This window comes from Equus asinus, chromosome 5 (genome assembly GCF_041296235.1).
Source record: "Equus asinus isolate D_3611 breed Donkey chromosome 5, EquAss-T2T_v2, whole genome shotgun sequence".
In the NCBI taxonomy this organism is placed as follows: domain Eukaryota; kingdom Metazoa; phylum Chordata; class Mammalia; order Perissodactyla; family Equidae; genus Equus; species Equus asinus.
Genome location: NC_091794.1, coordinates 98,471,613 through 98,486,476, shown reverse-complemented (window position 1 = coordinate 98,486,476; position 14,864 = coordinate 98,471,613). Strand labels below are relative to the sequence as shown.

Below are 14,864 nucleotides of genomic sequence, written 5' to 3'. Positions count from 1 at the left end.
CTTTTAACAGCACAGAAGCTGCGTGGCTGTCACATCGTCTACGTTGGAAAGACTACACTTTGAGAAATAGAGCCTTGGATTAAACCACTATTAAGCCATGATAGCCCTCAATTAAACAGCACCCATTTACTCAGTACTAAGAACTCTAAATATGATACCACAGGTAAATACTGCTAACATTGCTCCCATTTTATCAAACCATACTATGCTGCATACAATATTAAAAATAGAGGGCCTGGCCCCGTGCCGAGTGGTTAAGTTCATGCTCCGCTTCGGCGGCCCAGGGTTACGCTGGTTCAGATCCTGGGCACCAACATGGCACTGCTCGTCAGGCCACCCTGAGGCGGAGTCCCACATGCCACAACTAGAAGGACCCACAACTAAAATACACAACTATGTACTGGGGGAACTTGGGGAGAAAAAGCAGAAAAAAGAAAAAGAAGATTGGCAACAGTTGTTAGCTCAGGTGCCAATCTTTAAAAAAAAAAAAATAGCTGCCACTTATTGACTGCTTATTTTCCGTCAGATGACTTAAGTACATCATCTCTAATGTAGAGGGTATTCATCCACATATTACTTACAAGGAAACTGAGGCTCAGAAAAAGATCTGCTTAACTCAGCTGGCTACACAGTAGAGCTGGTAATATGAACCCAGATCCGTCAGACTGTAAAGCCTAGACTCTTTCTACCACAGCAGGAGGAAATGTTTCAGAACACTCCATAAAAACCTCTTTGAGGGGAAAAACCCTGCAAGTCATCTTCTTTATCTCAAACCACCTCCTCTAGTATATTTGTGCTAAATAAACTGGTGTCAGGATATACAGCTTTACAATTGTAACTTATATAACATTTCATTTAAAAAAAACAATAGAATAAAAATATTAAAATTAAATAAGGAATCTTTTCCTATATATCCTAAGAATAAAGATAATTCTATGCAGCAAATGAATGTATATTATTGTTAATCAATTTGTTATTAGGTCTAAGTTAGTAACTGAGATTAAGCGGTTTTAGAAATACTAATGCTATTTGATATATCAATACAACTTACATTGGAATGTTAACAGAAAACCCTTAGAATGTTGCCTGTTCCATTCTGTTAAATTTAAACTTAATACAGATATCTACAAAACCTGAGAGAGTTTAACATATTTAACATTTTCCAAGGTTCTCTTAACTCAGAGCAATTACTTTTTGGGAAGGAAAAAGACCTACTTTTAAGTTGTGCCGTAAAGAAAAGCAAATGGGTTTGTTAATAACAAAATGCTGTGAAATCAGAGTAGGACCAAAAGAACTGAATTACTTCAGACTGAGCAGCTGGAGTGGTTCTAGGGACTGGCAGCATTCTAAGAGTCAGCAGCTACTACGGCCCCCACCTATTAGTTAAGGGTGATAGTGAAGGGGCAAGAGTACAGTACCTGATGATGGGCAGGTCGAGGCCCCGCTGCAAACTGAGAAAAGGAGGGAAAACAAACACAAAAGGAAAGGCACAAAGAGTCAGAAACACCACAACAAAAACCAAAATGTCACACAATATGCCAAAAGAAAAAAACCCACAAGAAAAAAAAAACACAAACAGTCAAAGCTTTGCTGCAGGACAGTGACAGACAGGTACTAAGATTCAACAGGTTAACACCACTACCAGGAATAGTTTGCCCTTTATCAGCTAGGAGAGAAACAGCTAAGCTGTTAGGCACATAAGGGTGGTTCTCTGGCAGAATTTTTCTTTTTTAAAAACTCTAAAATAAAGCAAAAGAAAATTTGAAACGCTAAGTGGTTATATTTAAGACAAACATGAAAAGTATGCTTATGCAACTGATAGAGCTGGAGAGAATGATAAATGCTTTTACATTACAAGAAACGGCCAAGAGATAATTATACTATCCAAGAGGAAATAAAGAATGTAACAGGACTGATTTCAAATTTACTTAAGTTAAATGGGGTATCTCACACATGAAATGGAAGTTTCAGTATCTTCCTTTATTTCTTACAGTTAAAGAATCATATACGTATATGTTTATACATATATAAAAATAACATACTTAAATATATAATTATATATGTTTAAATGCAATTAACTAGTCAAGTTTAATAACAGACATATCAAAGCAAACAGCTGGTAAAGAATATCACTCTCTAACATTATTAATCAAAGTGTTACTGTTATAAGCTCAAGAAAAAAAGAGTTAAGTCAAATTTCTCAATTACTCTGTATACACAACAGTACAATACTGTACATATGTACCTACTGCTATCTGATACTGAGAATAAAAGCAAAAAAAACACCATAATTCCTCAGCTGAATCACAGAGTACTTGAAAGTGGATAATACATATTCCAACTCTTAATTTCCCTAACTCAGAATGGAAGAAAAAGCTTTTTCACTCATAAAATTTTACATACTAAACCTATAAAATCAAATAACTCTTCATCAGAGCAAAATAGGGCTTCCAATGTGATTTCACTAGACAAAGAAAAATATGTGGGCACGTAGTATCACGTACTGGCTATTGGTACATTAACCATCGAAATGTTAACCACCCTCTTTAACAGTGAAAAGAAAATATTTAGAAAGTAGTTTTGAATGCAAACCATTCTGGGCTTTTATTTAATACATTTAAGGAATGAAAATATTTATCTTCAGTTGTTTTCTTTCCTATAGAGCCTTCCATCAGCTCGTCACTACAGGTGAATTAGACTGAAGATTAACTAAGAAACAATGCCTTGTCCTCAGAATTTAAATTCCCTGCAATAGTATTTTCAAGAGATTTGGAATTATTTCCCCAACAGCCATTATTTCATATAAAAATTTTTCAAAAACTTGCAGAGGAGGCACACCACAATGTAGCAGATGACTGAAGACAGTTCCATCAAGAATTCACCCTAGAAGCTAAAATGTCACCTACTGTTCAAGTAATGAAAAGTGCCTTAACATATTTTGAAGTTATTCAGCATAACTTAAAGAGCTCTCAATGACCTATGTGATTAGAGTGCATGAGGTCAGCCACTGCATTTGTTAACCAGTGTCAAACAGTCTTTCAGAATGATGGTAACGGCAGCTACACTTCTTGCAGAACATCTCCTCTTCGAAGAAACTGAGGTGTTATATTCTCAGTTTTCCAATTATGAAAAGAAAACAGATCATACCTCTACTATGGACATCAAGTTTCAAGAATAGGGAATACCACCCATGTGGTATGAAAGTAGGGGGTGGAAGTGAGATGTTTCTTCATGACATTTTTGAAGAAAATGGGAGAGAGGGGCCACATTGGAAAATTAACCTGAGTACAGCAGTACCTGTCTTATCACTGTTCCACAGAAAGGTTCCATTTCTAAGGCTCTAAAATAAAAGTTGAAACTTTATATATTTGGAATGTTCCGGTCAAAAGAGAACTTTCTATGAGCAAGAGGAGCTTATAACATTATACATATATTTTTTTTAAAAACACAATTTAAGTTAGTGGGAAAGTACCCTAGTCTATTTTGCACTAGTCACCATTGGCTATTGAGTTTTCCATTTGGAATGACAATAGTCTTAGTCCTACGGGTAACTGTAAGCAACAGAACAAACTGTAGTCGCTGCTGGCTCATATTAAAGATAGAAACTTTCGTTTCTTTTTTTTTCCCTTTTTTTGTTAAGAGGGGTCTTTAAGATGGTGAGGATTGTACATATTAAGGAAAGCAACCTTCTGTGAACTTGGATCCAATGTTAACGCCACCCACCCACCCACTCACTCTTCTGGTAACCAGGCATGGCCAACATAACAATGCTGTAACTTTGGCACTTAGCACCACAAATTATAAAGATAACCAAGGGTTACAGGTTATTGCAAAAGCCAAACTGTCCCCCTCTCCCATTTAAGCATTCGATAGCTTCACTATTTTGGAGGCCATTTCAAAATAAACTACTGTTTAAAGAGTTCCAGTACAACCAGAAAATGGAACGGATAGGTAGCTTCATCAGTATTTTCTTACTTTTAAACAAGAGTTTCAACAACATGAATTTAACTAAGATACTAAGCATCAAATAGAAATATAGGCACAAAGATACCCTCAACGAGGGAGGGGGGCCACCTGAAGCCAGTTGGATTGCAAAGGCAGCTGTCCAGGGAAGAACAGAAAAGCCTAAACTGTGCAATTGCCAATGGCCCATTAATGCAGAAATAGAATGGAGTAAGCTTTAGCTGCTCTACAGAGCCACGGGAAGGGTCTTTTCCTTAGTGCAACAGCTTACCTCTCCTCACCAGTTGGGACAGCTGTGGGATGGATGAGACTAGACTATGGCAACTTGGGATGTAAAAACAAAATGCAATCCTGCCAAATTTCATATCCCAACTTCACCCTCCCAGCACCAACACAAATGAAATAAAGAAAACTGGACCCAAAACAACAAGCAAGAGTAGTCTGGGATTTGCTAGTCTTGCACTTGTTTTGGGGTATGTAATGGAATGTTATATGTGTGGTTTTTAGTAATGGGGGTGGTAATGGTCACTAGCAGAGCGGATGGCAAAAATTGCATAGAGGACAGTATCTGAAGAGTTTATGACCACAGAAAAATGGCTGAAACTACAGAGAATTTCCCCCTTGATATTTAATTACAAAATGGAAAGAGGGAAAAAGAAGCCTTTGAAATTTATCTTTTAAAATCAAATTTATCTGAAAGGGATATCCCTCTTCAAGTTTAAAATAAAGAACAATCTAAACCCCAAATTACTCCTGTCTAATTCTCAAGAGAAGACCCACCCAATTTGTTTTTCTTTTCCCCACTATGCCTGGCAGAAACTGCCATGCTAGGTTAGACTTTCAGAGAGAAAGCAATCAATGCATTTCTGTTCATCAGCCAATAAATGGATGTGGTCAAAAAAAATGAGTGCCAGAGGCACCACTGCCTGCAAGAAGTACAGTTTGTCATATTGCTTACAATGCAGTATTTTATCCAGCCTCTTCCAGCCAAGGACCTGTAAACGGGAGTCTGTTCCAAAACCTTCCTCCTCTTCCAGTTGTCTGTGCAATGTATTGGCACTGTTCTGCTGGGCTGTCAAAAAAACTGGTTTAGAGATGCAGCTCTTCAGTCAGGTTTTGCGCCAGTTCTAACCATGAAAATTTAATTCTTTTTTTAAAATAATTATAAAGGAGGTGGGCGGGGGTGGGGTGGGGGTGGGGTAAAGAGGGCCATAGAAATCTTTGCAATAAGAGCTTACCATAACATTCCATGTTTAATTAGAACCAGGGCCTATCTAAATTAATCTGGTGAGATCTCAGGCCCACTCCAAGTAGTCAAGTGTCCACATCCCCAAACCACTCTCAGAACAAAACTTGCAACAGACATCTTGTTGACCATTTCAGCAAAAAAAGAGACAAGCAAACAGGCAACTAGGACCAAAGTCCCACCTCTTTAGAATGGTTCCTCCACCCCCGGGGGGAACCAGGATCTAAGAACAGGTATTGCAGAACAGGGCAATAGGGAAAAGGAAGATAGGAAGAGGGTAAGAAAGAGATTACGTTTTGGTGCAGTCTATGCTCTCCTAGTTCTTTGAGCAATTCTTTCATACATTTCAACATTTCTAAATTCATGCATAAAACCAAATGAACAGTAGTTAATTCAATGAAACATTCCGTCCATAGACAAAAAAGGAGGAGTGGGCAATCAAAAGAAGATCCCTGTATTCTGAGGAAAACAGAGAGCTGAGGTACAAGTAGGGATGTGAGATGTTACAGAAGCACCTTCTAGCAAAAACTAATCATGCAGGGCAGAAAACGACATTCTAGGAATGGACAGCTGAAGCCACTGTACACTTGTGTGAAACAGAAGGATGAACCTTAAATAAATTCTCAGTCTTTAGAATACTTATTGCAGTCCACGTAAAGGATGAGTAAAGAGGATGATAGTATTTGCGTTTGTATAACAATTCATTTACCATCTGAAGAAATGAATACACCATTGGTGTATGTCATGTATATGTTCACACTGTCAAATGGTTAACACTGATCTAGTGACACCAGTTTAGAAATCTTACTTACCAAACCACTGGAATTTGAGAACCTAATTGATGAAATTTAACTTTAAAATCATTGTGCTTTACTCTTCTGAATTTTGAACAGAAGTAACAAATTAAGAGCTGAAATGAAGTGAACTTGAATGCAGCCATAATTTTTTTAAAAGTCATGCCACAGAAAAGTAAAAGAAGATAAAAGCTCCATTTCTTCTTTGTCTTAATAATTTAAAACTATTCCTATACGAAAGGTCTGAAAACTCACTGCTAAACAAAAATAATAAATTGTCCTTGGAACAAATTTACAAAATCAAGTAAAAGTATTAGCCAAAGGAACCCAAGCTACTATAAACACAAACTTAGGTGGAGAATATTATCTAGAACAAGCTTCTGCTTACTTACCGGAGAACGGGTTTGAGGTTGTGAATTCATTGTCTGAGGGGCTTGAGGGTATACCAACGTGGTTGGACCTGCATTCTGTCCAGAGGGATAAGGGGTCTGTCAAAGAATGGCAAGAACAATATCATATTTTGAATAAATATGGCATGGCAACTCAAATCCAAAGTGTTAAAAAAAAGTTTCTAAATCTGTTTATTAATGTGGTTTACAGCTCTGCTTTGTAAACTTATCTATTATCACATTATCCACCAATTCAGAATCAGTGAAGGATTTTCTTAGAGGTTGTCTTAAGCTCCTGATAATGAGACATCTGCAAGCCATTATCTAGGTGCGATTATTTAACACCATGAGTACAAAGAGCACTCACTGTCAATTCATTTGTTACTGAAATGGACAGCCCACGCCACTAACAAAATCAAACCTGGCTGAGAGAACCTGTGCCTGCTTTGGCGAGCTGCCGCTGAGGCAGACATTCCAGAGCCAAATTAGCAGTTCACTTGGTTAACAGGTGCTATATTATTGATGTTCTCTTTCACTGGTTACACCTTAATCTTTTTACACAGCCCCCAAAATATCTACAACCAACAAGAACTTTATATAAAAGTCTGGAATAAGAGGTAATATAATATATACTAGCTTATCATATATTTTCTGAAAATAAGAATATAAGCTTTCCATTATGAATCCATGTTAAATGCTACAGACCATTATACTACGTGCTAGTGATTTGAGAAAAGAAAATACTTGTAACATGTTTAAAATGAAATGCTAGCAAGAGCAATGGACACAAAATCACAAGACTTGGATTCAAATCGTAACAACCGCCACTTACTGTGTTCGTTAACTTGGGCAAGTAATTTATCTTTCCCATGAATGTAAAAAGGAAATAACACACCTACCTCACAAGGCAGTTGCTAAGATTAAATGAGGTAAAGCCATTTACTGTCCCTTTAGTTACCACAGTGCCAATTTTACCAATCAGGAAATCAAGGGTCAGAAAACTTAAGTGTCTTACCCAAGGTAACTAAGTAAATGATATATCTAGAAAGTATTATAACTTTGCTTAAAAAAAACTTTCTGGAACTTTTGGCATCTGTTACCCATTTGACACAAGTTCAGCTGAGATGACAATTTAAAACAAATGTCTGAAAAGAGTCATCATAACTTTCAAATAATGACAACAAAACAAAATTAATTAAAAAAATAAGAGGTTCAAATTAAGAGAAGATATTTTACAATCTTTCAACATAGTAAACTTTTAGCCCTCTCTATAACTGACATTAACATTCCACATCAAGCTAATTTCCTTTTTCACTCTTGTTCTACTAAATCTGGCCATAAACTGAAAAACATGGGAGCAAGTATCTTGCATCTATCAAATAGGTGATAACTGGATCAACTATGACCCCAAAGTTACTTAGAGCTTTCTCATCAAAGATTATGCGGAGCACTGTTTCAGACACTAAGTTTATGTGTTTGTATCACACTCAAACTCTGGATGGTTGTAAGTGACTAATTCAACTTAAGAAAGAGTGGTGAATGGATTTCTTATCAACTTTGGCTACATTCAAACTCGAAAATATTTCATCAAGTTCCACTACAACATCTGGATATAGTTGTAAAATTTCATTCTTTATCAAATTAAAGGAAGTCAGCAAGTGTTAAGAAAGTCACGCTCTTTGGTCTTAGGAAATCTTGACACTATTCTCAATATTTAGTTGGTGGTATGTTGAAGCATAAGCTTCTGGCTGTCAAGATACTAAATACAACATTGAGGTATCCCACTTATAAAAGCACAGAGAAATGCTATCTCTTTCTACATTTCAAAAGTCAGGTAAGGAGCTTTGCCCTCTCGTAGTTAGTGTACTACAGAAAGGAAGAGTAGCCCATATTTTTGACAGAACATGCTGAATATATGCATGATGGTCATATTTGACCTTATTCAAAATTTCCACTAATATCTTCAAGACTGGAGCCATGTAAGGCAACACACAACTAACTGAAAAGTGGTATGGGAATTAGCATTGCACAAGTTCTTTCAATCAGTAATAACACGGTTTCTGGCCACACATATAGCCGGTACTCTGTCAATACTGAGACTGTACATCACTCTTAAAATGATTATTAACAAAACAGAATTTACTTTCCTTTAGCTTGGAATTACTATTTTAAACAGACAAAAAATAATCAACTACTACTTCTTCTTGTATTGTATGTATGCCAAGAGCTGATTCATACTCTGTATACAAGCAATTTTATCCACATGCAAAGCATAATAGTTGACGACAGCAACACATGGAAATGATTCCTTTTTCACAATGTACGCCACTATGTCATTACTAATATGGGATTTTAATAGGGGCACTGATAAAGGCATTTTGCCAATGGTTCACTCAGCCTTCTCTCAGAGCCTTTTTCCATTCTTTGGGCTGGTTTTAGAAATTTCTTAGGAATGATGTGACTTTGTACCTGTTGTTGCTCCAAGGAGTGCAACTGTCAAAGATGTCTCTATGCTTCTCATCTCTTCTCTGCATTAATGACATGGTTAACCAAGTTTACCAATTAAGTTATTCTGGAATGACTTGTTTAATATACTACTATGCTTTGTTGAAAAATACTGCAAAAGCTTGAATAGGAACATTCTATGAACATATTTCATAAGATCAAATGCAGAGAGAACTAGGGATAGATAACTACAGTATCATTTCGATATTGTCATAAGTTTTGTTTGAATTTTCCCTTTTCAGATACCTTCAAAGTTATCACAAAGATTTACTTCTCCAAAGACATATACATGAATATTTTATACTTAAACTGCAATCCAGTTCATTGCTCACATTTACAAGAGTCATAGACTTTCATTCTCATTTTCATCATTACTTTTATGTTTCAATGAACTCTCTTGAGTCACTGATCCCTTTTTAATAAGTGAGGAGATAAGAACACAACAGCAACAAAAAAACACAGCGAAAAACGTTAACTGACAAACTGTTAACAGAATGCCAGTGAAGACAAGCCAATCAAACTAGACCTAGTGCTACATACATAACTTTTAAGTCCCTAATAACTATTTTAAAAACGCTAACTTGGACAATCACAGATAGAAATCTGAGAGTGAATTCCATTATAAGATAGAACACAGGAACACAGGATCTTAGGTCCAGATGTGATGACTTTCAAAATACAGACAACGTGAAGAAATTAACAAGGATTTTCAATTTTCACAATATAATACAATGGACTTCAGCCAACAAAAATAATTATAACGGAAAACACTTATATAGCTCTTACTATGTTTCAGGCACTATTCTAAGCAACTCACATATAACTCACATGAAATACTATTTCTTCTGTTTTAAGACTCTTCCTTCACTTTAAATAAATACTGCCATAAAGACTAAATTAAATATTGTGCATGTGTGTGCATACACATATAAATCTGACTGAAAAATGAAGTTGCCACAACTGCTTTCAAAGAGCTATTGGGTAATACTTACCAAATTTTAAATAAGCTTATCCCTTTGACTCCACAATTCCATTTCAAGGAATTTACCCTACACATATATTTATAATGGCAAAAATAAAAAAAGGAAACATTCTGAATGTTCATTTATAGAGCAGAGGTGAAAGGATGCTATAACAAATCAATGGGAGACTATCTTGTAATCGTAAAAAGAACCAGGTAACTCTACATACACTGTTATAGAAAGGTATCTGTAGTACTAAAGCAAAAGCAAATAATACAATTAAGTATAAAAGCGACCTACTTGTGCAGTTTTTCTGATATATGCATATAGTATACTCACAAACAGATAAAGATAAGATGTCTTAGGAAGATACATAGCAAACTCAACAGCAGCTACTTCAGAGGAATGGGAATTGGAAGGGTAAGTAGAGGACATAACTTGCAGGTTTTATTTCATATGCTTCTGTATTACTTGTTTTGCCTTTTTTTAAGGATCAAAAGAATTGATTACTTGTATAGTAATAAATTTATAATAAATTATTTTTATAATAAAAACATAATGAATGAAGGTTCTCTGTCCTTCAGCTTCCCCTTCATGTGACAGAAAAAAGCAAAGCGAACCAGAAAATCCAGTCAGAGGTCTGCAGTTTGCAAAGTTCCAAATATTTCTGGAACACAGGTGAAATGTCATCTCATAAATCACAATGAAAATTAGATCAACGATATTTATAGAAATCTAACACAAAGAAGACACTATGTTGTGGGCTATGTGTATAAATGAGGCCAAGGATATATGATTGCTGGTTTTCTAACCTTAGAGAAGTTCACAATTTAATCAATAAAGAGATAAATATGGATGTAAGAAGTATTTATTCAGCCTTCGAGTATCATCCTTTGCAGTCCTTAAAAAAGATACAGAGAAATATTTAATGATACCTAATGAACGGTATTGACAGAGAATACTGAAATAAGCACAGTTATATACAGAATATACCGGTAATATTTCAAACCATTACAAAACTACCAGAATTACTTAACAAATTGTATTGGGATGACTAGATAATCATTTAGGGGAAAAGGTGAATATATATCCTCTACTTACGGTATGCAAAAAAATCCCAGACTGATTAAACGTCTTGGCATGTAAAATACGAAGGCGTAAAGGTGCTCAAGACAAATCTGTTTCTATTTGAGAGCTGGGAAGGCCTTTAAAATTTGAACGAAAACACTACCTACAGCTCTACCAATAATTTTTTTAGGTAGACTATTACTAATAATTTATAAAAGTTCTTAATTTTGTTTTAAAATTTTTCTTTATAAGTTTATGTGTGTATACATATGCATATATGTGTTCCTTCATCCTTATTACTAACTATTATAGGATACATAGTGAGAAACTCTTCTACGAGACAAATAAATGTTTGTCAATTAAAAATGACCAGAGAAGCAAAGATAATACCTTAAAGTCTAGACCAGCACTTTGACCATGCCAGCATCCACAATGCTTCCATGCACTTTCAAGCTCTTGAGAACTGTCTTCCAGAGTGTTACACAATGAGTGTAAACAGAAATTTCCACAATGATTATAAATGTTCTATATCTGCACTGCCCAATATGGTAGCCATTAGCCACATGGAGCTATTAAATACTTGAAAAGTAACTAATGCAACTGAAAAAATGATTTTTATTACATTTAAATAAGCTTATTAAGTTAAAAAATTTTTATTGTAGTAGAAAACAAATTTACCATCTTAATCATTTTTAAATGTACAGTAGTGTTAACTATATGCACACTGTACAAAAGATCTTTTTCATCTTGCAAAACTGAAACTCTATAACCACTAATTCCATTTAAATTTTCTTTATACACATTTTAATCACTTAGAATTTAAATTTAAATAACCAGATATGGCTGGTTGCTACCACACTGCACAGCACAGGTGTAGAAAGCTGCTAATTCCAAAGTTTTACTCTTCTCATGTCTACCTTTTATATCATTACAAATATATGTAATTGTACTTTTACAAAAGTACAATAACATCCAACAAACAAGAGTACAATATCAAACACTGGAGAGAGAAACAGAGGCCTATCACTGAATTCGACAGGCAGTCTCAAGCACATTCCTTGTTTTCCTCAGTTAAATAAAGACTGAAGCTTTATGCCACCAATTCTCTAATGTGGACCACAGAGTCCTGGGCATCCCTAAGAACTTATTAGAGGGTCTTCGAGGTAAAATATTTTCATAATATTTTTTATTTTTTTTTTAGGAAGATTAGCCATGAGCTAACTACTGCCAATCCTCCTCTTTTTGCTGAGGAAGACTGGCCCTGAGCTAACATCCATGCCCATCTTCCTCTACTTTACATGTGGGACGCCTACCACAGCATGGCTTTTTGCCAAGTGGTGCCATGTCCGCACTCGGGATCCGAACTAGCGAACCTCGGGCTGCCAAGAAGCGGAACATGTGAACTTAACTGCTGTGCCACCGGGCTGGCCCCTATTTTCATAATATTAATGCTATTATTTGTCTTGACACTTGCACTAACGATAGAAAAGCAAGGTGGTTTGTCAAACTTCTTGTGCCTTAATACTGGTAGTCTTTGTATTCTTCACTCCCACATTCTTACCAAGCGCTCACTTAAAAAACAAAAAAGAAAATGAAAAAGAGCCAGTACTTAGAACGTCATTTATGTGACAATAAAAGTTATTAATTTTTATTCCAAGATAATTATAGATTCACATGGAGTTTAAAAAATAATACGGAAAGATTCCAGATGCTCTTCATCCAGTTTCCCCTAATGATAACATCTTACATAACTATAATACAATATCAAAATCAGAAAAATAACATTGATATAATCCATCAACATTTTTCAGATTTCACCAGTTTTATATGCACACACATTTGTGTGTGTATTTAGTTCTAGGTAATTTTATCACATGTATAGATTTGTATCAGAAGCACTACAGTCACAGTATAGAAAAGCTTCTTCACAAGGATCCGTCATAGAACCCTGTAAGAGTCACGGGCACCTTCTTTCCTTCTTCCCTCCTCTCTCCAGCTCTCACGCACCTAACTCTGGTAAGCACTAAACTACTCTTCATCTTTATAATTTGGTCATACGAAGAATATTAGAAATAGGGAATCACATAGTAAGGAAGCGTTAGCAAATGTCTTTTTAATGTATTGTATGACCAAATGAGAGAAGAGAAATAAAGCACTTTTGCAGCTCACTGGGGTAAGATGGTTGTATTGAGAAAAAGCATTTAAATGACTTTGAGTGAAAGGCTAAACTAGGTGCTTTTTCACATATAACACCATTTCACTTGAAAGAATAAATAACAAACTATGCATATACAGACTCTGGTACATGGCAGTCATTTTACTGAAAATGAACAAAGTGAGCCTGTCACGTCAAAGAAAATTGAAAGTATTTGTTACCAATAATAAATTCAAGCTTTCAAATGAAAATTGGACTTTTCGAAAATGTGTATCTGTCACAATGAGCTTGGCACCTTCCCAATATATAGACTTTTGTGATGAGATTGATTTTTTTATATTGTAAAATACAAAGTATGTGGAAGATCTGCATAACTCAGTGAAGCAACATTTTTCAAATGATCAATGCATGATGTTACAAAATCATACATGACAAAGAATTAATTCAAGTGCCAGACAGACCAGCAGATTTTAATGCAACAGAGTACCAAAAGTTCACTTATATGGATTCAGATTCCACACTGCAACTAACGTTTAAGAAACTAGAACTTCTTGAATTTGGTGTACTATCAAAGAACAGCCACAAGTTTCCGAAAAGGCTTGAATAAAATGTGCCTCCACTTCCCAATTACATACCTGTGTAGGACTGTATTCTCTTCATATACTTCAACTGAAATACCATACTGTAACGGGTTGAGTGCAGAAGCAGATAAGAGATTCCAGCTAACTTCTTATTAATAAGCCAGATACTAAAGAGATTTGCAAAACTGTAAACAATACAACTCTTCTCATAAACTCTCTTGTTTTGGAAAATACCTTTCCATAAAACATATTAATGTTTACAAAAAATGAAGTTTGTTTTTATTTTAAAATGAATTAATATTTTTTAAACCCTCAGTTTTAATTTCTAATGCAGGCATAACTTGTTTTATCGTGCTTTGCAGATACTACATTTTCTTACTAAGATTCCACCAGCAAAAAGATTCTCAGTCACTGAAGGCTCAGATGCCAGCACTTCTACACAGTAACGTATTTTTTAATTAAGACATGTACATTGTTTTTGTAGATACAATGCTACTGCACACTTAAGAGACTACATTATAGTGTAAACATAACTTTCATATGTACTGGGAAACCAAAAAGTTCCTGTGACTCACTTTATTGTGATATTCGTTTTACTATGGTGGTCGGGAACCAAACCCGCCGTATCTCCAAGGTACGCCAGTATACCAAACATTAACAGATACAACAACAACAACAATATATTGAGAACCCAAAAGCGTTTTTATTTAAGAGAATACAAGAGGTCTTGATCAAAAAGTTGGAGAATATTGACCTAAATTAACACTCGTTAAAAGTGATCCTCCTTTACCTCTTGCTATTAAAATATTAAACATTTACTTTGTTTCCCTATCCTTAAATTTTTCCTCAAAACACCACTTTCCATTCCTACGGGACTGTTTGTTTTCAATCTCCCAAATTTTCCCAAGTATTACGTTTTACCATGAACCTAAAATAATTTCCCATTCATACTGCTTCCAGGCATCTTTAATCTTGTGAAAACTGTCTTCCTGAGCTCTACACAGCCACATTCAAAAGGAGAGAAAATGTAGGGGTGTTTTTGCCTGCCCTTGCCCCAACTCCTTCTTGGCATGGCATGTTCTGGAGGAAGCACCCAAATTCCAACTTCCTCCCTCAAGACAGAAGGAAAAGAGTGGAATTTGTTTGCAACATTCTGGTTTGTCAAGGGCAGGGGGTGACAGGGCAGGGGGAAGCCTGCCTG

The 14,864-nt window shown here is 35.6% G+C and overlaps 1 protein-coding gene across 50 annotated transcripts in view; it reads right to left on the bottom strand.

Annotated features, from left to right (window-relative positions):
• The window catches only part of EIF4G3 (eukaryotic translation initiation factor 4 gamma 3), a 319,514-nt gene that overhangs the window by 157,921 nt on the left and 146,729 nt on the right, over positions 1 to 14,864 (bottom strand). For 20 of the 50 annotated variants that reach the window (XM_070510779.1, XM_044769906.2, XM_044769915.2 and 17 more), the window contains 3 exons: positions 6,396 to 6,491; positions 4,922 to 5,035; positions 1,419 to 1,451 (listed from right to left, as the gene is read on the bottom strand). The exons of 2 other annotated variants lie outside the window; for them this stretch is intronic. In XM_070510779.1, the coding sequence (XP_070366880.1) occupies positions 1,419 to 1,451; positions 4,922 to 5,035; positions 6,396 to 6,425 (177 nt within the window). In that variant the 5' untranslated portion in view covers positions 6,426 to 6,491. The remainder of the gene's footprint in view (positions 1 to 1,418; positions 1,452 to 4,921; positions 5,036 to 6,395; positions 6,492 to 14,864) is intronic. 28 more of the 50 variants (XM_070510795.1, XM_070510807.1, XM_070510812.1 and 25 more) reach the window with 3 other exon arrangements.